The sequence below is a fragment of the Sceloporus occidentalis genome, unplaced genomic scaffold (genome assembly GCF_023333645.1).
Source record: "Sceloporus occidentalis isolate IW3139 unplaced genomic scaffold, rSceOcc1.0.p SCAF_19, whole genome shotgun sequence".
NCBI classification, from domain to species: Eukaryota; Metazoa; Chordata; class Lepidosauria; order Squamata; family Phrynosomatidae; genus Sceloporus; species Sceloporus occidentalis.
This window is the reverse complement of record NW_028316999.1, coordinates 582,083-609,445: the sequence shown is the minus strand read 5'-3', so window position 1 is coordinate 609,445 and position 27,363 is coordinate 582,083. Positions and strand designations below refer to the sequence as shown.

General features: G+C 37.8%; 1 protein-coding gene across 1 annotated transcript; it reads left to right on the top strand.

Annotated features, from left to right (window-relative positions):
* The first annotated feature begins 1,467 nt into the window (after positions 1-1,467).
* On the top strand, positions 1,468-26,619 carry LOC149302255 (tenascin-X-like). Its single transcript, XM_089482385.1, has 33 exons — positions 1,468-1,591; positions 2,341-2,574; positions 7,910-8,170; positions 8,740-8,988; positions 9,155-9,418; positions 9,500-9,763; positions 9,872-10,126; positions 10,230-10,484; positions 11,598-11,858; positions 12,428-12,676; positions 12,843-13,106; positions 13,188-13,451; positions 13,560-13,814; positions 13,918-14,172; positions 15,287-15,547; positions 16,117-16,365; positions 16,532-16,795; positions 16,877-17,140; positions 17,249-17,503; positions 17,607-17,861; positions 18,976-19,236; positions 19,806-20,054; positions 20,221-20,484; positions 20,566-20,829; positions 20,938-21,192; positions 21,296-21,550; positions 22,665-22,925; positions 23,495-23,743; positions 23,910-24,173; positions 24,255-24,518; positions 24,627-24,881; positions 24,985-25,239; positions 26,354-26,619. The coding sequence occupies exons 1-33, from the start codon at positions 1,468-1,470 to the stop codon at positions 26,617-26,619; spliced, it is 8,364 nt and encodes a 2,787-aa protein (XP_089338511.1).
* Positions 26,620-27,363: the final 744 nt, after the last annotated feature.

Below are 27,363 nucleotides of genomic sequence, written 5' to 3'. Positions count from 1 at the left end.
ATATTTCCAAAAAGAGGCCTGTACAGACATGAACTGTTACCCATGAGTACTGTGTGACTATTGTTGAATAATCAGATGTCCTCTTTAACTGGGGAGTGCTGCCCTGCAGTATACATTGTATAGCTATCCCAGAAATAAAGAGGACATCTGGTGACCTTATGCTACAGGCAAAGCATATAATTTAGCCATTCAATAAAACATAGTTTTGTCTGATCTTTCAAGGGCCTATGAGTTGACTTTGGAGATGACAATTTGAAAAATTGCATGTTTTTGTTTTACATTGTGGTTTAAGCAAAGAATTGTGTCTCCAAAATCGCCATTTGTTTTAAAGTATTAGGAAATCTGCTCAATGGGCATGACAAGTTCAGGGTATCTAGGAGTGAGGCAGGGATGACCCTGTTTTACAGCCACTTTGAATGCTTGACGTCATACTTTGCCTGTGAGATGAATATTACTCTATGTACCACATACCTTCAGTACTGTTGTTTTAATCTGTTAACACTGTCAAGGAATCCCTGCATTTTTATACATGCTGTTTATATTGACCAACATTACAAAATAATAATAAACAATACATTTAACACAAGACGTTGTTAGTTTGCTTTATGCTTGTCCCACACTTATTCTTATCACTTCTGAAGAAGAGACCTCTTAAACCCAAAAATCTTATGTGAAAGCATCTTCTTCTTTGTTGTCTCACGAAAAGGCATCACCTTCCACTATAGTGTCTATCCCACGTGACAAACACAACAATATCAAGAAGTGCCATCTTAGCCCTGACATAGAAAGGTAAGGAATTCTTTAAAAAGTAACCCAAGTCCAGGCTTTTGTTTGTTCTAATTTTAATTCATGCTTTGTTTTCTTCAATATTATTTTCAGAGCTCCAGACTTGTAATGCAGTGAAATTGACTTAACCAACTCAAAAGTTCACAGAATAAGCATTATATCGGGTTTGCCCTTAAATATATATACATATATAAATGCTATTTGTTTCTATAGTCTTATTAAAACACACAGCATGCGAACACACTCTCCTAAAATACTTTATTATATCACAAGTCTGCTGGTTATTAGATGTTTACACACAGGAAGAATATATATATGCATCATCTCTAATTTACATTTTTGCCTTTTCCAGATGGACAAGCCAAATCACTATTAACCTTCCTCCAGTCTGCATTTGGAACTATATGACTGTTGTTTTCATAGATTAATAAATATCGGATGACTAACACATGAGTGTTGAGTGTGTATTATTTCCAACTACAGAAAAGCGGAAGACCTTCTAGTATGAATCCTACAATTTTCGTTGGGTCATAAATTCAGTGTTTTGAAATATCCATGAGATTCTATAATCTCGATTGGATCACATTCTTAAAATAAGCAATCATAAGCATATGAGACATAACTGCTGAGCTGTAGCTGCACACAGCGTATGATTGGTGGCAATCTAGAAAATGGTTTGATATGGATATAGTATCATCAAACACTTCCCCTACTTGTCGTGGAGCAGCCAGAAGAATATCTTCATTTTTTCTGTTCACCAGTTCTCGTAATGTAGAAGTTGCCACAGTTCTTGTAATGGTACATGGTCAGTTCTTAGAGTACAGGTGGTTAGCATTCCAAACTGGACTTTACCCAGAAACAGACAAATGTTTATTTCCATCATTGGTACAGTTGAATTAATTTAAATATGTAAACAGTTCTACATTGTTGTTAATTAAAGAGCTGACCACTTACATTTCCACTATAAATATGTATGTTACATGTGCCTTTTAGGGGCTTGGTGGGCTATGGTTAATTATGAGGTATGGATCAATAAACCGTGATGCATAGTATTTATTTTGGTTAATCTAGAGAAACCAATTATAGGAGTGAATTAGAAAACACCAGCCAAAATTATGTGTATGAATCCATATTGTAAGTGTATGACTTTATTGCTGTAAAACATATGCTTTGATCTTGTGGTTCATAATCAGAAACCAAACTGAATTTTAATTCCATAATTAAGGTTTAATTATTTTTAAGTGTCAAGTATTACCACAAACAAACAAACATAAGCTGCAGTTTTTTTTTTCCCAGCATGTATGTGATAACACTACCTGGTAGCTTGGAGAGTTACAATTTTAGTTTCTGCTAATTTTTACTATAAAGAGTGTGATACAGAAGAAAAAATTAAAAAAAATGACAAATTTAACAGCACAATTGTTGTTTTGAAAATTATGAATTGCTAATGAGAAATGTGGTGATCACATTGTTCCTGATTTGAGGTAGCAGTTTATTTATTCTTAGTGTTTTTGTATGGATTGTGTTGTCATTTATATTGTGAATCTGTTTTAGATTCTACTGCTGTCCAGAACCTCTCTGTCAATGAGGTATCGACATCAAGCGCGGTTGTAAAATGGAGCCCTCCTGTGGTAGGCGCCTCAATCTACCAAGTGTCAGTCACAGGAAATCAAGCAGTGACTTTTGTGAACTCAACAGAGGTTATTTTGAAAAATCTGATACCTGGAAATTATTACACAGTTACCGTGTCTGCAAACGGTGTGCCCCTGAATATATCTTTTAATACAGGTAAAGCATCTTTTTTCATTTGAGGGGAATAGGAAATAATTTAGTGACTTGGTGAGTGCAAAACAATGGGATTTCTTAACTTCATTTCATTATATGCCTTTGTCAGGTACAGTGAAGTAAAGGAACCACTATAAATACTTTAACTTGTAGTTGTAAGTACATGTAATGTAATTCTGATCTACTCTTCTTAATGAATTACAGTTTTCCATATTACATGATTTAGTATATGTATTATGGATGGTGGATATGTGGAATGTGTAAAAAAAAATAAAAAACTGGAATTGACATTCAATTATTGCAGAAATTGTGGCAATGGTAATAAATGTAGTATAGAAGCCTTGTGGATTATGTGTATTCAGATAAGGCCCTTCTTATTATAGCTAGATTTCACTGGAAAGGCCTATGTAGGTCTATGAAGGTTATATCTAGATTTGTTGATTCTCTCTTCCCTTACGAAAAAATTACTGCAGTTTCTTCTGAAATAATACTGCAGTTTTTGGACATGAAAAAACTGCAATACTGCACTTTTACTGCAGTATTACTGCACATTTACTGCACTTTTACTGCAGTATTATTGCACTTTTTTTATATTGCAAACCTACAGTTGTACTTCAATGCACTGCAGCTTTATTGCATTTGTACTTCCTTACAAAAATAACTGCAGTAAAACCGCAGTACAGTCAAGTACAAATGCAGTAAAAGTGCAGTAATACTGAAGTAAAAGTGCAGTATTGCAGTTTTTTCATGTCCAAAAAACTGCAGTATTACTTCAGAAAAAACTGCAGTAATTTTTCGTAAGGGCCACGTTTCACATTTTGGGACTGGACTGTTATTGTAGTTAAGTCTGTTATGCTGATATTTCGTCTGTGAAAGCATGCATATTCAAAACTGTATGATGGACACACCATAGAGCAAGCATTAGCATCATGCTTGTTTGTATTTTGTTTACCGTATATTCCGGCGTATAAGACGACTTTTTAACCCCAGAAAATCTTCTCAAAAGTCGGGGGTCGTCTTATACGCCGGGTATACTTACTTACCGAGCCGGAGATTCCCCACGAAGCTACGAATCTGTAGGGGAGGGGCAAGGGGAGAAGCCGCCTCCCCTGGGCCGGTCTTCAGGGCCGCGCCGAGGTAGGTGCAAGATCGTGATCTCCCCAACTAGCACTGATCAGCAGGGCTGGTTGGGGAGATCATGACCTCCCTCTAACTAAACCAACATTAGGGAGCTCGAGGTCTGGCACTTCAGACCTCGGCTTCCCTGCTCCCTAATCACTACACGCCGGCTATTGATGCCGAGTGCAGGGATGACGTCATGTCCCGGCGCTCGGCATCAATTGCCGGCGCGTAGTGATGAGGGAGCAGTAAAGCAGAGGTCTGAAATGACAGACCTCGCGCTCCCACAGCTGGATGGAACAAAGAAGATAGAAGATAAGGTAAGAGATGGGGAGAAAGGGGTGTGAGTGCAGTGTATGTATGTTGGTGTGAGATGGTCAGTGTATTTGTGTGTTTGTAAGCTGGTGTGTATATATATATATATGTGTGTATATATACATATATATATATATATTTTTTTTTTTGTATATATATATACATGTGTATATATATATATATATATATATATATATACATGTATATATGTAAATATATGTGTGTGTGTAAAGGCAGGGGTGTGTGGTGAGGGCAGTGTATAAATGTGTATGTATGGACAGGCGTATGTGTAGATGCACTACCATTTTGTCTTATGATTTGGAATTAGCCAAACATAGTTACAGAGAGACGGTTTTAGGGATCAAGCCACTTTCTCAATCACTTTTTGTGGTCTCAGTTGGCCAGGATGCTGAAAAAAATGTCTTATCCCTGCTAACATGCAAATATGTAAACTATCCATTAAAAATATAACACGCTGCAGAATCTTCCTTGTTTCTCCTACGAAATCAATTGAAGGTACGACCTGTCACCAATTGACAGCTTTAACCCCTTTGTGACACAAAGTCTAAGTTTTTTGTCCTATTTGGTATATCTTTGTCCACCCCTGATTCTCATTTCCATGTTTAGTATACCCACACTACATATTGTTTTTTTAGGGACCGATGGGGATTTCTTTTAATACCCATTTTTTGTATGGATTAAATGTAAAAGAAAAATAGAAAAAATCTTTACTTAGGATTTCTTTCACAAGTTAGGTCCCACTGATAAAACCCCCTGTTTATGTTCATTAGCATCCTCAAGAAGTATAATACCCCACACGGATAGGTTTTTTATTTTATAATAAATAAAGCAACATTCTCCTTAACATACTACACTATTTTATTTTTGAACTTAAGATAATGTATATTTGTAGTAGGAGGGGCATAAGGTGTTTGGGCACCTATTTTTACATTGTTTAATTTAACAAAAAAAAACAATTTTACATTATTATTATTATTATTATTTTATTTATACACTTATTTTTTACTGGAGATCCCTTGGGGAAAGAAAGTCACTATATACTTGTGAGTATAACATTAACCCCTTAAGGACCAGGCTGTGTTTTACCTTTTGTACCATTGGGGCCGAGGCTGTTTTAACACTTTTGCGGCGCTCGTGTTTAGATGTCATTTTCTCCTCACTCATTTAGTGAACCCACACAAATTATATATTGGTTTTTTTCGGGACAAGAAGGGCTTTCTTCAGATATCATAGTTTTGATCATATCATCTAATTTCCCATAAAAACAATAATAAAATATGATGAAAAATGAAAAAAAACCTCCACATTTTCTGACTTTTACCCGAAAACTCTTTTACTCATCCAAAAAAGCTAATGGAAAAAAAACCTACTAAATAGATTCTACTATTTGTGCTGAGTTTAGAAATACCCAATACCCAAATACCCTTTTTTTCTGCACGTTATGGAGCAATAAGTACAGGTAGCGTTTTACTATTTCAAAACCATTTTTTCCAAATCTGGTAATTCTTTCCCCTATGTACCGTTTCGGGTATCTTTGAAGCCGTCCAATGCAATTTACCCCATCAAATCATATATTTTTGAAAAATAGACACTCCAGGGTATTTCAAATGCTAGAATTTTAACTCTTTCCATGCACTAATTCTACCACCAGTCCTTGTCAAACTTTGTGGTAGTAATTTATTTTGTGTTTTTTATCACTAAAATTGCACTTCAGGTATGGCTGGACAGCTCTTGGTATATGTCACTATCAAACAACACCCCAATATGTGTTCATCAACATCTCCCGAGTACAGTGATACCCCCATGCATGGGTTTGTCAGGTTGTTTGGGAGGTAAAACGCCACATTTAGGAAGTGCACATTTTATAACTTGGAACTTTTACATCTGGTCCTACTGCCCCCATGTACTAATAGGACCTTCTTTGAAGCCGGCTAAATCAATTTACCCCATCAAACCATATATTTTTGAAAACTAGACACCCCAAGGTATTTTAAATGCTAGTATTTTATCCCCTTCCATGCATGAGATTCTACCACCAGCCTTTGCCAAATTTTGTGGTAGTCAATTTTTTTTTTATTTTTTTCACAGAAATTGTACTTTGGTTATAAATTTATAGCTCCAGGTATACGTCACTATCAAACAACACCCCAATATGTGTTCAGCAACATCTCCGGAGTACACTGATACCGCCCATGTATGGGTTTGACTGCTGTTGGGGGTTAAAAGTCCACATTTGGGAAGTGCGCTTTTTTCCCGCATTTTGCTCAGTCTGTGCCTATGCCCTATCTTTGAGCCCGGCCACTCCAATTCACCTCATAAAACCATTAATTTTTTAAAATTAGACACCCCTTGGGTATTTGAAATGCTTTAATTTAAATTTTTCCAAGTCAGCATTTTTGGGAAGATACAGTGCTAATTTTAGCATTTGCTCATAATAATAAACTTTATTTTTTTATTTTATTTAATTTATTCTTTTTGGACTTTCTTTTTTTTTACATTTTGCTGGAACTGGATGGTTCCTCTGATGCATAATAATTTTTAAATGTTACCATTTTTTATTTTTTTTTTAAATATTTTACTAATCACATAGTGATTAGAAAGCTGGGCTCCATTGACTTGTATGGTTGAATGCAGTACCTGTATTCAACCTGCAAGTGAAGCCAGAGTTCTCTAGAGGGTCTGGAGACCATCTAGCGAACTTTTTCAACTTTATTATTTTTTTTACAGGGCGGCCGCCATCTTGAGGTTGGCAAAGTCACTCGCAGTGGCGGTTGTGGGGTCCTGGGGTGAGTGTTCGGTGTTGCTAAATGCCTCATGATCGAGGCATTTCAGCAACACCATTGAAGTTTAGGAGGTGATCGTTGATCGCCTCCTAAACTTTTAAAACGGGCGTACATACAGTGTATGGCGGATGTTGAGGCCCACGGGGAGGGCCCAGACATGGCCCATGATGCCGATCTCGGTGTTGCTGAATGCCTCGACATCGAGGCATTACAGCAACTCCATTTAAGCGAAGAAAGTGATCGTTGATCACTTTCTAAGCTTGTTTTAGACTCATGACGTGTCAGGCACGTCATAGGTCGTTAAGTGACAGTTTTGCATGACGTGCCTGACCCGGCAATGGGCGTTAAGGGGTTAATAATTTTGAATTACAATTAATACTTAATGTAAGCTGTATAGAAGATATCTAAGTTTCTACTTTTTATATTTAGTTATAATCGTTAGAAAATTGCTGCTAATGTTTTTCTTCACGGAGGGAAATATAATGATCTTCATGCTCCCATCTGCCTACTGAATTCTCACCTTTACTTGGAACTCATCATCTTCTCCTCAGCCTGCAGATTGCATTTTTGTGAAATACTCTGCAAGGAGAACAAATCCTTTTCCTTTTAGTTTGACATCATATTAGACTGTTTTGATAGTAAGCGTTCCTAAAGCACAGATGTGTCTGAGTCCTGTGACTGAACAATGCTGCTAGTGCAGAATGGATTGGGATTGTGGAAACGCACCCCTCAATATCTGTACATGCAGCATGGTGTGCTCGTGTGCAGAACACCTGCCTGTGCTGTCTGACAAAAGTAATAAATCAGCTGTGGAATGAACAAATCTGCATGCTTTCTAATTGAAACACCTCTCATTTAGCTGTAAGACGGAGATCAGAGAAGAAAAGTGTAAACAGTCTGTGTATTTTTCCTCTTTGGTAGCTTGGCTATGTGCATGCACTATGCATAAATCATTTTAACGCAATCAGAAAACATGCACGACAAACGTAAATTTATATTTGAGTTTATCTTGAAATAAATGACGTAAGCCTAATGTTTTAACATTCAAGTGTTAAAGATTAAAAAAGAATGTTGTTTATCTTTTTAAATCTTTTTCTCAGCTCCTGGAAATGTGATAATTCTCGATATCTTCAAAGTTAATGTGAGTTCATTGTATGTAAGTTGGTTACAACCAGAGGGCAACAGAAGTGCTTACCTCGTAGAGGTTTTGGGAGAGCCTCCACAGACGTTCACAGTGACCTCAGAATGGGTGACTATTACTAACCTGACCAGTGATATCCAGTATACCGTGAGAATCTCTGCACTGGCTGGAGAGGAAGATCTGCTACGGCAGGGCAACAGCAGTGATATCTCCGTCCTATGTTAGTATTTCGCTACTAACTCGCTACATAGTTTGTTGACCTGCATGCTGTTGGTTCAATTGTCTCTCCTTGTTCTTGAATTACAATAACGCTTCAAATAAGTTGTGTTTACTAAAGTGAAAAAAATAACAAAAGTAAACATTTTGAATAGAACTAAGATGTAGCTTGTAAGAGCATCATTTAAATCATTACTGTAAGGTAAATTAGTGAAATAACCTTTCACGAGAGGTGGTAAATGATAATAATGCAAAAGAATTGAAAGGTTCCTTTTTTAAAGTGGATCTGTAATTTTCCCAACTTCTTCATTTTATATATATATATGTGTTAGAGGCCACCTTCAGTGTATAAGCTGAGAGCAGCCATCACATCACAACTTACTTTTCTCAGGATCTGCATACTTCCGCGTCCCATTTTGTAGGGTTTCCTCCACATTGGTGAACCCAATAAAAAATAAAGAACTATGACGGTTAACTTTATGTTAATAACAAACATCTGAAATAGAAAACTGTCTTTATCTGTCATTCATTTCCACCAGTAACACGATTCTATTCCACATTTCTCATCTACAGTGTCAGATACTCTGAGCGCCACTGACATAACCACCACCTCAGTACGGCTGGTTTGGAAGTCACTAAACATAACACAGAAATCCTACACCATAAAGGTTAACGGTGTTCAATTCACAAATCAAACATTATCATCCGAGGAATTGCTAATTGGGAATTTGACTCCTGGAAACTTGTACGTAATTCAGTTATCAGCTTCCACAGGAAACACATATCTGCATGGTTATGGAGGACAAATATCATTGTATACAAGTAAGTGCTTATTGCTTTGTGCTTATGTATCAACATTGTACACAATTTGTCTTCGGTACATTTTATTTCCTTCCAAATAATGATTTATTTCTCACACCATGAGAAACACACAATTGGACAAATAAGATGAAGCAATCTGAAGATTTCATTGTGTCTTTGTATACAGGACCTGATATCACTAGGGATGTCCAACTTGGAAACGTATCTACTACATCTGTGGGTCTGATATGGAATCCCCCAGTTGGCAACTATACTTACTACAAGATTGAAGTCATAGGAGATTTTTCTCAGTTTCTGAACACAACCTTTGATTTCTTGCCTATTCAAGAACTCAGACCACTCACACCGGGCACCCAATATAGCTTCCAAATCTCTGCAGTTGCAGGAGAAAATATACCTGGTGATATATATGAGATATCTGCATTCACAGGTTTGTATTGATAATGTATGTGAAGAATATCTATATGTGTATTTTTGGTAGAAACTTTCTTATAATCTTTTTTGTTTTCAGAGCCTGATGTTGTCCAGAATCTAACTGTAAGTTCGATCACTACTACTGAAGCACTTTTGACATGGATCAAACCCCGTGGCGGCATATCATTTTATAAAATAGATTTTTGGGAGGATACAACTTCTGCAAATCACCAAACTTCTTATGCAGAATCACTGAACATCTCTGGCCTTACTCCAGGAACCCAATACACCTTTTCTGTGTATGCTGTAGTGGGAGACAATAAGACACAAGGAAAGGCAGCTAATGTGTCAGGAATAACAAGTAAGTGTAAGCCTTGATAATAAAGCTACTGATATGTGTTAACATGCTGTTCTATTATATGTATGTTGTGGAGATATGCTCATTAGTTTCTAATTGTGATCCAACCAGAACCTGATCTTGTCAGAGATATCCAGAAAGGAAATGTATCCTTGACTTCTGTGGATCTGAGATGGCTCCCTCCAGTTGGTAACTACATCTACTTCAAGATTAACATCACGGGTGAACAAGCTAAGAACCTGACGACAACGGTACCATCCTTGTCCATCCAAGATCTCACACCTGGAACGTTTTATACATTCACAATATTTGCAGTAGCAGAAGGAGACATAGAAGGGGATTCACAGGAGATTTCCACATATACAAGTTAGTTTAAGTGATATTTACTTGATAAGATTTTTGATCTTATTGTCACATAATGCCTGGATCACAAGTGTTTATATCACTACCATCTTTGTTTCTTTTCTAGTACCAGATATCGTAAACAATCTAGATATTAGATGGATAACTACCACCAACGCTGATGTGGCTTGGGATCCGCCACAAGGTGGTAGTGATCTTTATACTGTGCAGGTCACTGGGGCATCTGCACAAAATCTCACATCTCAAGTGGAGTCCATATCCATTGTGGATCTCATCCCTGGATCATTGTACACAATCTATGTGTCTACTGTGGTTGGGATAAATGTTCTGGGCGATCCTGCTAAGCTGTCACTATATACTTGTGAGTATAACATTAACCCCTTAAGGACCAGGCTGTGTTTTACCTTTTGTACCATTGGGGCCGAGGCTGTTTTAACACTTTTGCGGCGCTCGTGTTTAGATGTCATTTTCTCCTCACTCATTTAGTGAACCCACACAAATTATATATTGTTTTTTTCAGGACAAGAAGGGCTTTCTTCAGATACCATAGTTTTGATCATATTATCTAATTTCCCATAAAAACAATAATAAAATATGATGAAAAATGTAAAAAAAACCCCCACACTTTCTAAGCTTGTTTTAGACTCATGACGTGTCAGGCACGTCATAGGTCGTTAAGTGACCGTTTTGCATGACGTGCCTGACACGGCAATGGGCGTTAAGAGGTTAATAATTTTGAATTACAATTAATACTTAATGTAAGCTGTATAGAAGATATCTAAGTTTCTACTTTTTATATTTAGTTATAATCGTTAGAAAATTGCTGCTAATGTTTTTCTTCACGGAGGGAAATATAATGATCTTCATGCTCCCATCTGCCTACTGAATTCTCACCTTTACTTGGAACTCATCATCTTCTCCTCAGCCTGCAGATTGCATTTTTGTGAAATACTCTGCAAGGAGAACAAATCCTTTTCCTTTTAGTTTGACATCATATTAGACTGTTTTGATAGTAAGCGTTCCTAAAGCACAGATGTGTCTGAGTCCTGTGACTGAACAATGCTGCTAGTACAGAATGGATTGGGATTGTGGAAACGCACCCCTCAATATCTGTACATGCAGCATGGTATGCTCGTGTGCAGAACACCTGCCTATGCTGTCTGACAAAAGTAATAAATCAGCTGTGGAATGAACAAATCTGCATCCTTTCTAATTGAAACACCTCTCATTTAGCTGTAAAACGGAGATCAGAGAAGAAAGGTGTAAAAAGTCTGTGTATTTTTCCTCTTTGGTAGCTTGGCTATGTGCATGCACTATGCATAAATCATTTTAACGCAATCAGAAAACATGCACGACAAACGTAAATTTATATTTGAGTTTGTCTTGAAATAAATGACGTAAGCCTAATGTTTTAACATTCAAGTGTTAAAGATTAAAAAAGAATGTTGTTTATCTTTTTAAATCTTTTTCTCAGCTCCTGGAAATGTGATAATTCTCGATATCTTCAAAGTTAACATGAGTTCATTGTATGTAAGTTGGTTACAACCAGAGGGCAACAGAAGTGCTTACCTCGTAGAGGTTTTGGGAGAGCCTCCACAGACGTTCACAGTGACCTCAGAATGGGTGACTATTACTAACCTGACCAGTGATATCCAGTATACCGTGAGAATCTCTGCACTGGCTGGAGAGGAAGATCTGCTACGGCAGGGCAACAGCAGTGATATCTCCGTCCTATGTTAGTATTTCGCTACTAACTCGCTACATAGTTTGTTGACCTGCATGCTGTTGGTTCAATTGTCTCTCCTTGTTCTTGAATTACAATAACGCTTCAAATAAGTTGTGTTTACTAAAGTGAAAAAAATAACAAAAGTAAACATTTTGAATAGAACTAAGATGTAGCTTGTAAGAGCATCATTTAAATCATTACTGTAAGGTAAATTAGTGAAATAACCTTTCACGAGAGGTGGTAAATGATAATAATGCAAAAGAATTGAAAGGTTCCTTTTTTAAAGTGGATCTGTAACTTTCCCAACTTCTTCATTTTATATATATATATGTGTTAGAGGCCACCTTCAGTGTATAAGCTGAGAGCAGCCATCACATCACAACTTACTTTTCTCAGGATCTGCATACTTCCGCGTCCCATTTTGTAGGGTTTCCTCCACATTGGTGAACCCAATAAAAAATAAAGAACTATGACGGTTAACTTTATGTTAATAACAAACATCTGAAATAGAAAACTGTCTTTATCTGTCATTCATTTCAACCAGTAACACGATTCTATTCCACATTTCTCATCTACAGTGTCAGATACTCTGAGCGCCACTGACATAACCACCACCTCAGTACGGCTGGTTTGGAAGTCACTAAACATAACACAGAAATCCTACACCATAAAGGTTAACGGCGTTCAATTCACAAATCAAACATTATCATCCGAGGAATTGCTAATTGGGAATTTGACTCCTGGAAACTTGTACGTAATTCAGTTATCAGCTTCCACAGGAAACACATATCTGCATGGTTATGGAGGACAAATATCATTGTATACAAGTAAGTGCTTATTGCTTTGTGCTTATGTATCAACATTGTACACAATTTGTCTTAGGTACATTTTATTTCATTCCAAATAATGATTTATTTCTCACACCATGAGAAACACACAATTGGACAAATAAGATGAAGCAATCTGAAGATTTCATTGTGTCTTTGTATACAGGACCTGATATCACTAGGGATGTCCAACTTGGAAACGTATCTACTACATCTGTGGGTCTGATATGGAATCCCCCAGTTGGCAACTATACTTACTACAAGATTGAAGTCATAGGAGATTTTTCTCAGATTCTGAACACAACCTTTGATTTCTTGCCTATTCAAGAACTCAGACCACTCACACCGGGCACCCAATATAGCTTCCAAATCTCTGCAGTTGCAGGAGAAAATATACCTGGTGATATATATGAGATATCTGCATTCACAGGTTTGTATTGATAATGTATGTGAAGAATATCTATATGTGTATTTTTGGTAGAAACTTTCTTATAATCTTTTTTGTTTTCAGAGCCTGATGTTGTCCAGAATCTAACTGTAAGTTCGATCACTACTACTGAAGCACTTTTGACATGGATCAAACCCCGTGGCGGCATATCATTTTATAAAATAGATTTTTGGGAGGATACAACTTCTACAAATCACCAAACTTCTTATGCAGAATCACTGAACATCTCTGGCCTTACTCCAGGAACCCAATACACCTTTTCTGTGTATGCTGTAGTGGGAGACAATAAGACACAAGGAAAGGCAGCTAATGTGTCAGGAATAACAAGTAAGTGTAAGCCTTGATAATAAAGCTACTGATATGTGTTAACATGCTGTTCTATTATATGTATGTTGTGGAGATATGCTCATTAGTTTCTAATTGTGATCCAACCAGAACCTGATCTTGTCAGAGATATCCAGAAAGGAAATGTATCCTTGACTTCTGTGGATCTGAGATGGCTCCCTCCAGTTGGTAACTACATCTACTTCAAGATTAACATCACGGGTGAACAAGCTAAGAACCTGACGACAACGGTACCATCCTTGTCCATCCAAGATCTCACACCTGGAACGTTTTATACATTCACAATATTTGCAGTAGCAGAAGGAGACATAGAAGGGGATTCACAGGAGATTTCCACATATACAAGTTAGTTTAAGTGATATTTACTTGATAAGATTTTTGATCTTATTGTCACATAATGCCTGGATCACAAGTGTTTATATCACTACCATCTTTGTTTCTTTTCTAGTACCAGATATCGTAAACAATCTAGATATTAGATGGATAACTACCACCAACGCTGATGTGGCTTGGGATCCGCCACAAGGTGGTAGTGATCTTTATACTGTGCAGGTCACTGGGGCATCTGCACAAAATCTCACATCTCAAGTGGAGTCCATATCCATTGTGGATCTCATCCCTGGATCATTGTACACAATCTATGTGTCTACTGTGGTTGGGATAAATGTTCTGGGCGATCCTGCTAAGCTGTCACTATATACTTGTGAGTATAACATTAACCCCTTAAGGACCAGGCTGTGTTTTACCTTTTGTACCATTGGGGCCGAGGCTGTTTTAACACTTTTGCGGCGCTCGTGTTTAGATGTCATTTTCTCCTCACTCATTTAGTGAACCCACACAAATTATATATTGTTTTTTTCAGGACAAGAAGGGCTTTCTTCAGATACCATAGTTTTGATCATATTATCTAATTTCCCATAAAAACAATAATAAAATATGATGAAAAATGTAAAAAAAAACCCCCACACTTTCTAAGCTTGTTTTAGACTCATGACGTGTCAGGCACGTCATAGGTCGTTAAGTGACCGTTTTGCATGACGTGCCTGACACGGCAATGGGCGTTAAGAGGTTAATAATTTTGAATTACAATTAATACTTAATGTAAGCTGTATAGAAGATATCTAAGTTTCTACTTTTTATATTTAGTTATAATCGTTAGAAAATTGCTGCTAATGTTTTTCTTCACGGTGGGAAATATAATGATCTTCATGTTCCCATCTGCCTACTGAATTCTCACCTTTACTTGGAACTCATCATCTTCTCCTCAGCCTGCAGATTGCATTTTTGTGAAATACTCTGCAAGGAGAACAAATCCTTTTCCTTTTAGTTTGACATCATATTAGACTGTTTTGATAGTAAGCGTTCCTAAAGCACAGATGTGTCTGAGTCCTGTGACTGAACAATGCTGCTAGTACAGAATGGATTGGGATTGTGGAAACGCACCCCTCAATATCTGTACATGCAGCATGGTATGCTCGTGTGCAGAACACCTGCCTATGCTGTCTGACAAAAGTAATAAATCAGCTGTGGAATGAACAAATCTGCATCCTTTCTAATTGAAACACCTCTCATTTAGCTGTAAAACGGAGATCAGAGAAGAAAGGTGTAAAAAGTCTGTGTATTTTTCCTCTTTGGTAGCTTGGCTATGTGCATGCACTATGCATAAATCATTTTAACGCAATCAGAAAACATGCACGACAAACGTAAATTTATATTTGAGTTTATCTTGAAATAAATGACGTAAGCCTAATGTTTTAACATTCAAGTGTTAAAGATTAAAAAAGAATGTTGTTTATCTTTTTAAATCTTTTTCTCAGCTCCTGGAAATGTGATGATTCTCGATATCTTCAAAGTTAACATGAGTTCATTGTATGTAAGTTGGTTACAACCAGAGGGCAACAGAAGTGCTTACCTCGTAGAGGTTTTGGGAGAGCCTCCACAGACGTTCACAGTGACCTCAGAATGGGTGACTATTACTAACCTGACCAGTGATATCCAGTATACCGTGAGAATCTCTGCACTGGCTGGAGAGGAAGATCTGCTACGGCAGGGCAACAGCAGTGATATCTCCGTCCTATGTTAGTATTTCGCTACTAACTCGCTACATAGTTTGTTGACCTGCATGCTGTTGGTTCAATTGTCTCTCCTTGTTCTTGAATTACAATAACGCTTCAAATAAGTTGTGTTTACTAAAGTGAAAAAAATAACAAAAGTAAACATTTTGAATAGAACTAAGATGTAGCTTGTAAGAGCATCATTTAAATCATTACTGTAAGGTAAATTAGTGAAATAACCTTTCACGAGAGGTGGTAAATGATAATAATGCAAAAGAATTGAAAGGTTCCTTTTTTAAAGTGGATCTGTAACTTTCCCAACTTCTTCATTTTATATATATATATGTGTTAGAGGCCACCTTCAGTGTATAAGCTGAGAGCAGCCATCACATCACAACTTACTTTTCTCAGGATCTGCATACTTCCGCGTCCCATTTTGTAGGGTTTCCTCCACATTGGTGAACCCAATAAAAAATAAAGAACTATGACGGTTAACTTTATGTTAATAACAAACATCTGAAATAGAAAACTGTCTTTATCTGTCATTCATTTCCACCAGTAACACGATTCTATTCCACATTTCTCATCTACAGTGTCAGATACTCTGAGCGCCACTGACATAACCACCACCTCAGTACGGCTGGTTTGGAAGTCACTAAACATAACACAGAAATCCTACACCATAAAGGTTAATGGTGTTCAATTCACAAATCAAACATTATCATCCGAGGAATTGCTAATTGGGAATTTGACTCCTGGAAACTTGTACGTAATTCAGTTATCAGCTTCCACAGGAAACACATATCTGCATGGTTATGGAGGACAAATATCATTGTATACAAGTAAGTGCTTATTGCTTTGTGCTTATGTATCAACATTGTACACAATTTGTCTTAGGTACATTTTATTTCATTCCAAATAATGATTTATTTCTCACACCATGAGAAACACACAATTGGACAAATAAGATGAAGCAATCTGAAGATTTCATTGTGTCTTTGTATACAGGACCTGATATCACTAGGGATGTCCAACTTGGAAACGTATCTACTACATCTGTGGGTCTGATATGGAATCCCCCAGTTGGCAACTATACTTACTACAAGATTGAAGTCATAGGAGATTTTTCTCAGATTCTGAACACAACCTTTGATTTCTTGCCTATTCAAGAACTCAGACCACTCACACCGGGCACCCAATATAGCTTCCAAATCTCTGCAGTTGCAGGAGAAAATATACCTGGTGATATATATGAGATATCTGCATTCACAGGTTTGTATTGATAATGTATGTGAAGAATATCTATATGTGTATTTTTGGTAGAAACTTTCTTATAATCTTTTTTGTTTTCAGAGCCTGATGTTGTCCAGAATCTAACTGTAAGTTCGATCACTACTACTGAAGCATTTTTGACATGGATCAAACCCCGTGGCGGCATATCATTTTATGAAATAGATTTTTGGGAGGATACAACTTCTACAAATCACCAAACTTCTTATGCAGAATCACTGAACATCTCTGGCCTTACTCCAGGAACCCAATACACCTTTTCTGTGTATGCTGTAGTGGGAGACAATAAGACACAAGGAAAGGCAGCTAATGTGTCAGGAATAACAAGTAAGTGTAAGCCTTGATAATAAAGCTACTGATATGTGTTAACATGCTGTTCTATTATATGTATGTTGTGGAGATATGCTCATTAGTTTCTAATTGTGATCCAACCAGAACCTGATCTTGTCAGAGCTATCCAGAAAGGAAATGTATCCTTGACTTCTGTGGATCTGAGATGGCTCCCTCCAGTTGGTAACTACATCTACTTCAAGATTAACATCATGGGTGAACAAGCTAAGAACCTGACGACAACGGTACCATCCTTGTCCATCCAAGATCTCACACCTGGAACGTTTTATACATTCACAATATTTGCAGTAGCAGAAGGAGACATAGAAGGGGATTCACAGGAGATTTCCACATATACAAGTTAGTTTAAGTGATATTTACTTGATAAGATTTTTGATCTTATTGTCACATAATGCCTGGATCACAAGTGTTTATATCACTACCATCTTTGTTTCTTTTCTAGTACCAGATATCGTAAACAATCTAGATATTAGATGGATAACTACCACCAATGCTGATGTGGCTTGGGATCCGCCACAAGGTGGTAGTGATCTTTATACTGTGCAGGTCACTGGGGCATCTGCACAAAATCTCACATCTCAAGTGGAGTCCATATCCATTGTGGATCTCATCCCTGGATCATTGTACACAATCTATGTGTCTACTGTGGTTGGGATAAATGTTCTGGGCGATCCTGCTAAGCTGTCACTATATACTTGTGAGTATAACATTAACCCCTTAAGGACCAGGCTGTGTTTTACCTTTTGTACCATTGGGGCCGAGGCTGTTTTAACACTTTTGCGGCGCTCGTGTTTAGATGTCATTTTCCCCTCACTCATTTAGTGAACCCACACAAATTATATATTGTTTTTTTCAGGACAAGAAGGGCTTTCTTCAGATACCATAGTTTTGATCATATTATCTAATTTCCCATAAAAACAATAATAAAATATGATGAAAAATGTAAAAAAAAACCCCCACACTTTCTAAGCTTGTTTTAGACTCATGACGTGTCAGGCACGTCATAGGTCGTTAAGTGACCGTTTTGCATTACGTGCCTGACACGGCAATGGGCGTTAAGAGGTTAATAATTTTGAATTACAATTAATACTTAATGTAAGCTGTATAGAAGATATCTAAGTTTCTACTTTTTATATTTAGTTATAATCGTTAGAAAATTGCTGCTAATGTTTTTCTTCACGGAGGGAAATATAATGATCTTCATGCTCCCATCTGCCTACTGAATTCTCACCTTTACTTGGAACTCATCATCTTCTCCTCAGCCTGCAGATTGCATTTTTGTGAAATACTCTGCAAGGAGAACAAATCCTTTTCCTTTTAGTTTGACATCATATTAGACTGTTTTGATAGTAAGCGTTCCTAAAGCACAGATGTGTCTGAGTCCTGTGACTGAACAATGCTGCTAGTACAGAATGGATTGGGATTGTGGAAACGCACCCCTCAATATCTGTACATGCAGCATGGTATGCTCGTGTGCAGAACACCTGCCTATGCTGTCTGACAAAAGTAATAAATCAGCTGTGGAATGAACAAATCTGCATCCTTTCTAATTGAAACACCTCTCATTTAGCTGTAAAACGGAGATCAGAGAAGAAAGGTGTAAAAAGTCTGTGTATTTTTCCTCTTTGGTAGCTTGGCTATGTGCATGCACTATGCATAAATCATTTTAACGCAATCAGAAAACATGCACGACAAACGTAAATTTATATTTGAGTTTATCTTGAAATAAATGACGTAAGCCTAATGTTTTAACATTCAAGTGTTAAAGATTAAAAAAGAATGTTGTTTATCTTTTTAAATCTTTTTCTCAGCTCCTGGAAATGTGATAATTCTCGATATCTTCAAAGTTAACATGAGTTCATTGTATGTAAGTTGGTTACAACCAGAGGGCAACAGAAGTGCTTACCTCGTAGAGGTTTTGGGAGAGCCTCCACAGACGTTCACAGTGACCTCAGAATGGGTGACTATTACTAACCTGACCAGTGATATCCAGTATACCGTGAGAATCTCTGCACTGGCTGGAGAGGAAGATCTGCTACGGCAGGGCAACAGCAGTGATATCTCCGTCCTATGTTAGTATTTCGCTACTAACTCGCTACATAGTTTGTTGACCTGCATGCTGTTGGTTCAATTGTCTCTCCTTGTTCTTGAATTACAATAACGCTTCAAATAAGTTGTGTTTACTAAAGTGAAAAAAATAACAAAAGTAAACATTTTGAATAGAACTAAGATGTAGCTTGTAAGAGCATCATTTAAATCATTACTGTAAGGTAAATTAGTGAAATAACCTTTCACGAGAGGTGGTAAATGATAATAATGCAAAAGAATTGAAAGGTTCCTTTTTTAAAGTGGATCTGTAACTTTCCCAACTTCTTCATTTTATATATATATATGTGTTAGAGGCCACCTTCAGTGTATAAGCTGAGAGCAGCCATCACATCACAACTTACTTTTCTCAGGATCTGCATACTTCCGCGTCCCATTTTGTAGGGTTTCCTCCACATTGGTGAACCCAATAAAAAATAAAGAACTATGACGGTTAACTTTATGTTAATAACAAACATCTGAAATAGAAAACTGTCTTTATCTGTCATTCATTTCCACCAGTAACACGATTCTATTCCACATTTCTCATCTACAGTGTCAGATACTCTGAGCGCCACTGACATAACCACCACCTCAGTACGGCTGGTTTGGAAGTCACTAAACATAACACAGAAATCCTACACCATAAAGGTTAACGGTGTTCAATTCACAAATCAAACATTATCATCCGAGGAATTGCTAACTGAGAATTTGACTCCTGGAAACTTGTACGTAATTCAGTTATCAGCTTCCACAGGAAACACATATCTGCATGGTTATGGAGGACAAATATCATTGTATACAAGTAAGTGCTTATTGCTTTGTGCTTATGTATCAACATTGTACACAATTTGTCTTCGGTACATTTTATTTCCTTCCAAATAATGATTTATTTCTCACACCATGAGAAACACACAATTGGACAAATAAGATGAAGCAATCTGAAGATTTCATTGTGTCTTTGTATACAGGACCTGATATCACTAGGGATGTCCAACTTGTAAACATATCTACTACATCTGTGGGTCTGATATGGAATCCCCCAGTTGGCAACTATACTTACTACAAGATTGAAGTCATAGGAGATTTTTCTCAGACTCTGAACACAACCTTTGATTTCTTGCCTATTCAAGAACTCAGACCACTCACACCGGGCACCCAATATAGCTTCCAAATCTCTGCAGTTGCAGGAGAAAATATACCTGGTGATATATATGAGATATCTGCATTCACAGGTTTGTATTGAAAATGTATGTGAAGAATATCTATATGTGTATTTTTGGTAGAAACTTTCTTATAATCTTTTTTGTTTTCAGAGCCTGATGTTGTCCAGAATCTAACTGTAAGTTCGATCACTACTACTGAAGCACTTTTGACATGGATCAAACCCCGTGGCGGCATATCATTTTATAAAATAGATTTTTGGGAGGATACAACTTCTACAAATCACCAAACTTCTTATGCAGAATCACTGAACATCTCTGGCCTTACTCCAGGAACCCAATACACCTTTTCTGTGTATGCTGTAGTGGGAGACAATAAGACACAAGGAAAGGCAGCTAATGTGTCAGGAATAACAAGTAAGTGTAAGCCTTGATAATAAAGCTACTGATATGTGTTAACATGCTGTTCTATTATATGTATGTTGTGGAGATATGCTCATTAGTTTCTAATTGTGATCCAACCAGAACCTGATCTTGTCAGAGCTATCCAGAAAGGAAATGTATCCTTGACTTCTGTGGATCTGAGATGGCTCCCTCCAGTTGGTAACTACATCTACTTCAAGATTAACATCACGGGTGAACAAGCTAAGAACCTGACGACAACGGTACCATCCTTGTCCATCCAAGATCTCACACCTGGAACGTTTTATACATTCACAATATTTGCAGTAGCAGAAGGAGACATAGAAGGGGATTCACAGGAGATTTCCACATATACAAGTTAGTTTAAGTGATATTTACTTGATAAGATTTTTGATCTTATTGTCACATAATGCCTGGATCACAAGTGTTTATATCACTACCATCTTTGTTTCTTTTCTAGTACCAGATATCGTAAACAATCTAGATATTAGATGGATAACTACCACCAATGCTGATGTGGCTTGGGATCCGCCACAAGGTGGTAGTGATCTTTATACTGTGCAGGTCACTGGGGCATCTGCACAAAATCTCACATCTCAAGTGGAGTCCATATCCATTGTGGATCTCATCCCTGGATCATTGTACACAATCTATGTGTCTACTGTGGTTGGGATAAATGTTCTGGGCGATCCTGCTAAGCTGTCACTATATACTTGTGAGTATAACATTAACCCCTTAAGGACCAGGCTGTGTTTTACCTTTTGTACCATTGGGGCCGAGGCTGTTTTAACACTTTTGCGGCACTCGTGTTTAGATGTCATTTTCTCCTCACTCATTTAGTGAACCCACACAAATTATATATTGTTTTTTTCAGGACAAGAAGGGCTTTCTTCAGATACCATAGTTTTGATCATATTATCTAATTTCCCATAAAAACAATAATAAAATATGATGAAAAATGTAAAAAACCCCCCCCACACTTTCTAAGCTTGTTTTAGACTCATGACGTGTCAGGCACGTCATAGGTCGTTAAGTGACCGTTTTGCATGACGTGCCTGACACGGCAATGGGCGTTAAGAGGTTAATAATTTTGAATTACAATTAATACTTAATGTAAGCTGTATAGAAGATATCTAAGTTTCTACTTTTTATATTTAGTTATAATCGTTAGAAAATTGCTGCTAATGTTTTTCTTCACGGAGGGAAATATAATGATCTTCATGCTCCCATCTGCCTACTGAATTCTCACCTTTACTTGGAACTCATCATCTTCTCCTCAGCCTGCAGATTGCATTTTTGTGAAATACTCTGCAAGGAGAACAAATCCTTTTCCTTTTAGTTTGACATCATATTAGACTGTTTTGATAGTAAGCGTTCCTAAAGCACAGATGTGTCTGAGTCCTGTGACTGAACAATGCTGCTAGTACAGAATGGATTGGGATTGTGGAAACGCACCCCTCAATATCTGTACATGCAGCATGGTATGCTCGTGTGCAGAACACCTGCCTATGCTGTCTGACAAAAGTAATAAATCAGCTGTGGAATGAACAAATCTGCATCCTTTCTAATTGAAACACCTCTCATTTAGCTGTAAAACGGAGATCAGAGAAGAAAGGTGTAAAAAGTCTGTGTATTTTTCCTCTTTGGTAGCTTGGCTATGTGCATGCACTATGCATAAATCATTTTAACGCAATCAGAAAACATGCACGACAAACGTAAATTTATATTTGAGTTTATCTTGAAATAAATGACGTAAGCCTAATGTTTTAACATTCAAATGTTAAAGATTAAAAAAGAATGTTGTTTATCTTTTTAAATCTTTTTCTCAGCTCCTGGAAATGTGATAATTCTCGATATCTTCAAAGTTAACATGAGTTCATTGTATGTAAGTTGGTTACAACCAGAGGGCAACAGAAGTGCTTACCTCGTAGAGGTTTTGGGAGAGCCTCCACAGACGTTCACAGTGACCTCAGAATGGGTGACTATTACTAACCTGACCAGTGATATCCAGTATACCGTGAGAATCTCTGCACTGGCTGGAGAGGAAGATCTGCTACGGCAGGGCAACAGCAGTGATATCTCCGTCCTATGTTAGTATTTCGCTACTAACTCGCTACATAGTTTGTTGACCTGCATGCTGTTGGTTCAATTGTCTCTCCTTGTTCTTGAATTACAATAACGCTTCAAATAAGTTGTGTTTACTAAAGTGAAAAAAATAACAAAAGTAAACATTTTGAATAGAACTAAGATGTAGCTTGTAAGAGCATCATTTAAATCATTACTGTAAGGTAAATTAGTGAAATAACCTTTCACGAGAGGTGGTAAATGATAATAATGCAAAAGAATTGAAAGGTTCCTTTTTTAAAGTGGATCTGTAACTTTCCCAACTTCTTCATTTTATATATATATATGTGTTAGAGGCCACCTTCAGTGTATAAGCTGAGAGCAGCCATCACATCACAACTTACGTTTCTCAGGATCTGCATACTTCCGCGTCCCATTTTGTAGGGTTTCCTCCACATTGGTGAACCCAATAAAAAATAAAGAACTATGACGGTTAACTTTATGTTAATAACAAACATCTGAAATAGAAAACTGTCTTTATCTGTCATTCATTTCCACCAGTAACACGATTCTATTCCACATTTCTCATCTACAGTGTCAGATACTCTGAGCGCCACTGACATAACCACCACCTCAGTACGGCTGGTTTGGAAGTCACTAAACATAACACAGAAATCCTACACCATAAAGGTTAATGGTGTTCAATTCACAAATCAAACATTATCATCCGAGGAATTGCTAATTGGGAATTTGACTCCTGGAAACTTGTACGTAATTCAGTTATCAGCTTCCACAGGAAACACATATCTGCATGGTTATGGAGGACAAATATCATTGTATACAAGTAAGTGCTTATTGCTTTGTGCTTATGTATCAACATTGTACACAATTTGTCTTAGGTACATTTTATTTCATTCCAAATAATGATTTATTTCTCACACCATGAGAAACACACAATTGGACAAATAAGATGAAGCAATCTGAAGATTTCATTGTGTCTTTGTATACAGGACCTGATATCACTAGGGATGTCCAACTTGGAAACGTATCTACTACATCTGTGGGTCTGATATGGAATCCCCCAGTTGGCAACTATACTTACTACAAGATTGAAGTCATAGGAGATTTTTCTCAGATTCTGAACACAACCTTTGATTTCTTGCCTATTCAAGAACTCAGACCACTCACACCGGGCACCCAATATAGCTTCCAAATCTCTGCAGTTGCAGGAGAAAATATACCTGGTGATATATATGAGATATCTGCATTCACAGGTTTGTATTGATAATGTATGTGAAGAATATCTATATGTGTATTTTTGGTAGAAACTTTCTTATAATCTTTTTTGTTTTCAGAGCCTGATGTTGTCCAGAATCTAACTGTAAGTTCGATCACTACTACTGAAGCATTTTTGACATGGATCAAACCCCGTGGCGGCATATCATTTTATGAAATAGATTTTTGGGAGGATACAACTTCTACAAATCACCAAACTTCTTATGCAGAATCACTGAACATCTCTGGCCTTACTCCAGGAACCCAATACACCTTTTCTGTGTATGCTGTAGTGGGAGACAATAAGACACAAGGAAAGGCAGCTAATGTGTCAGGAATAACAAGTAAGTGTAAGCCTTGATAATAAAGCTACTGATATGTGTTAACATGCTGTTCTATTATATGTATGTTGTGGAGATATGCTCATTAGTTTCTAATTGTGATCCAACCAGAACCTGATCTTGTCAGAGCTATCCAGAAAGGAAATGTATCCTTGACTTCTGTGGATCTGAGATGGCTCCCTCCAGTTGGTAACTACATCTACTTCAAGATTAACATCATGGGTGAACAAGCTAAGAACCTGACGACAACGGTACCATCCTTGTCCATCCAAGATCTCACACCTGGAACGTTTTATACATTCACAATATTTGCAGTAGCAGAAGGAGACATAGAAGGGGATTCACAGGAGATTTCCACATATACAAGTTAGTTTAAGTGATATTTACTTGATAAGATTTTTGATCTTATTGTCACATAATGCCTGGATCACAAGTGTTTATATCACTACCATCTTTGTTTCTTTTCTAGTACCAGATATCGTAAACAATCTAGATATTAGATGGATAACTACCACCAATGCTGATGTGGCTTGGGATCCGCCACAAGGTGGTAGTGATCTTTATACTGTGCAGGTCACTGGGGCATCTGCACAAAATCTCACATCTCAAGTGGAGTCCATATCCATTGTGGATCTCATCCCTGGATCATTGTACACAATCTATGTGTCTACTGTGGTTGGGATAAATGTTCTGGGCGATCCTGCTAAGCTGTCACTATATACTTGTGAGTATAACATTAAACCCTTAAGGACCAGGCTGTGTTTTACCTTTTGTACCATTGGGGCCGAGGCTGTTTTAACACTTTTGCGGCACTCGTGTTTAGATGTCATTTTCTCCTCACTCATTTAGTGAACCCACACAAATTATATATTGTTTTTTTCAGGACAAGAAGGGCTTTCTTCAGATACCATAGTTTTGATCATATTATCTAATTTCCCATAAAAACAATAATAAAATATGATGAAAAATGTAAAAAAACCCCCCCACACTTTCTAAGCTTGTTTTAGACTCATGACGTGTCAGACACGTCATAGGTCGTTAAGTGACCGTTTTGCATGACGTGCCTGACACGGCAATGGGCGTTAAGAGGTTAATAATTTTGAATTACAATTAATACTTAATGTAAGCTGTATAGAAGATATCTAAGTTTCTACTTTTTATATTTAGTTATAATCGTTAGAAAATTGCTGCTAATGTTTTTCTTCACGGAGGGAAATATAATGATCTTCATGCTCCCATCTGCCTACTGAATTCTCACCTTTACTTGGAACTCATCATCTTCTCCTCAGCCTGCAGATTGCATTTTTGTGAAATACTCTGCAAGGAGAACAAATCCTTTTCCTTTTAGTTTGACATCATATTAGACTGTTTTGATAGTAAGCGTTCCTAAAGCACAGATGTGTCTGAGTCCTGTGACTGAACAATGCTGCTAGTACAGAATGGATTGGGATTGTGGAAACGCACCCCTCAATATCTGTACATGCAGCATGGTATGCTCGTGTGCAGAACACCTGCCTATGCTGTCTGACAAAAGTAATAAATCAGCTGTGGAATGAACAAATCTGCATCCTTTCTAATTGAAACACCTCTCATTTAGCTGTAAAACGGAGATCAGAGAAGAAAGGTGTAAAAAGTCTGTGTATTTTTCCTCTTTGGTAGCTTGGCTATGTGCATGCACTATGCATAAATCATTTTAACGCAATCAGAAAACATGCACGACAAACGTAAATTTATATTTGAGTTTATCTTGAAATAAATGACGTAAGCCTAATGTTTTAACATTCAAATGTTAAAGATTAAAAAAGAATGTTGTTTATCTTTTTAAATCTTTTTCTCAGCTCCTGGAAATGTGATAATTCTCGATATCTTCAAAGTTAACATGAGTTCATTGTATGTAAGTTGGTTACAACCAGAGGGCAACAGAAGTGCTTACCTCGTAGAGGTTTTGGGAGAGCCTCCACAGACGTTCACAGTGACCTCAGAATGGGTGACTATTACTAACCTGACCAGTGATATCCAGTATACCGTGAGAATCTCTGCACTGGCTGGAGAGGAAGATCTGCTACGGCAGGGCAACAGCAGTGATATCTCCGTCCTATGTTAGTATTTCGCTACTAACTCGCTACATAGTTTGTTGACCTGCATGCTGTTGGTTCAATTGTCTCTCCTTGTTCTTGAATTACAATAACGCTTCAAATAAGTTGTGTTTACTAAAGTGAAAAAAATAACAAAAGTAAACATTTTGAATAGAACTAAGATGTAGCTTGTAAGAGCATCATTTAAATCATTACTGTAAGGTAAATTAGTGAAATAACCTTTCACGAGAGGTGGTAAATGATAATAATGCAAAAGAATTGAAAGGTGTCACGCTACCGACAGGGAGATCCGCTGGGTCCCCCGGCCGGCAACAGCAACCACCGCGAGGCAGGGGGAGACCCTCCGCTTCGGTCCGGCAGCCGCAGCTGCCGCGAAGAAGAGGGAGACCCCCCGCTTCTGAACGGCAGCGGCAGCCGCCGCGAGGTAGGGGAAGACCCCCTGCTCCCGCACGGCAACCTCGGTCCCCGCGCAGAAGGGGGAGACCCCCCACTTCTGCACAGAAGACGCGGTCGCCGCGGAGAAGGGGGAGACCCCCCGCTTCTGCAGGGCAGGCGCAGCCGCCGCGGAGAAGGGGGAGACCCCCCGCTTCTGCAGGGCAGGCGCAGCCGCCGCGGAGAAGGGGGAGACCCCCCGCTTCTGCACAGCGGAGACAGCCGCTGCAGATGGAAGGGGAACTTACCTCTTCCACGTCGCGTTCCCAGCAGCTTCACAGGTCCAGCTCTGGTATCCGGACGCGTTCTTCTTCACGCCA

Bases quoted from the DNA above. Each gene is read 5' to 3' on its own strand.
- LOC149302255 (XM_089482385.1), top strand. From the start codon at position 1,468: ATGGATATAGTATCATCAAACACTTCCCCTACTTGTCGTGGAGCAGCC. The intron at 20,485-20,565 runs GTTTGTATTGAA...TTTTGTTTTCAG, and splicing joins TGAGATATCTGCATTCACAG to AGCCTGATGTTGTCCAGAAT. The intron at 24,519-24,626 runs GTAAGTGTAAGC...TGATCCAACCAG, and splicing joins TAATGTGTCAGGAATAACAA to AACCTGATCTTGTCAGAGCT.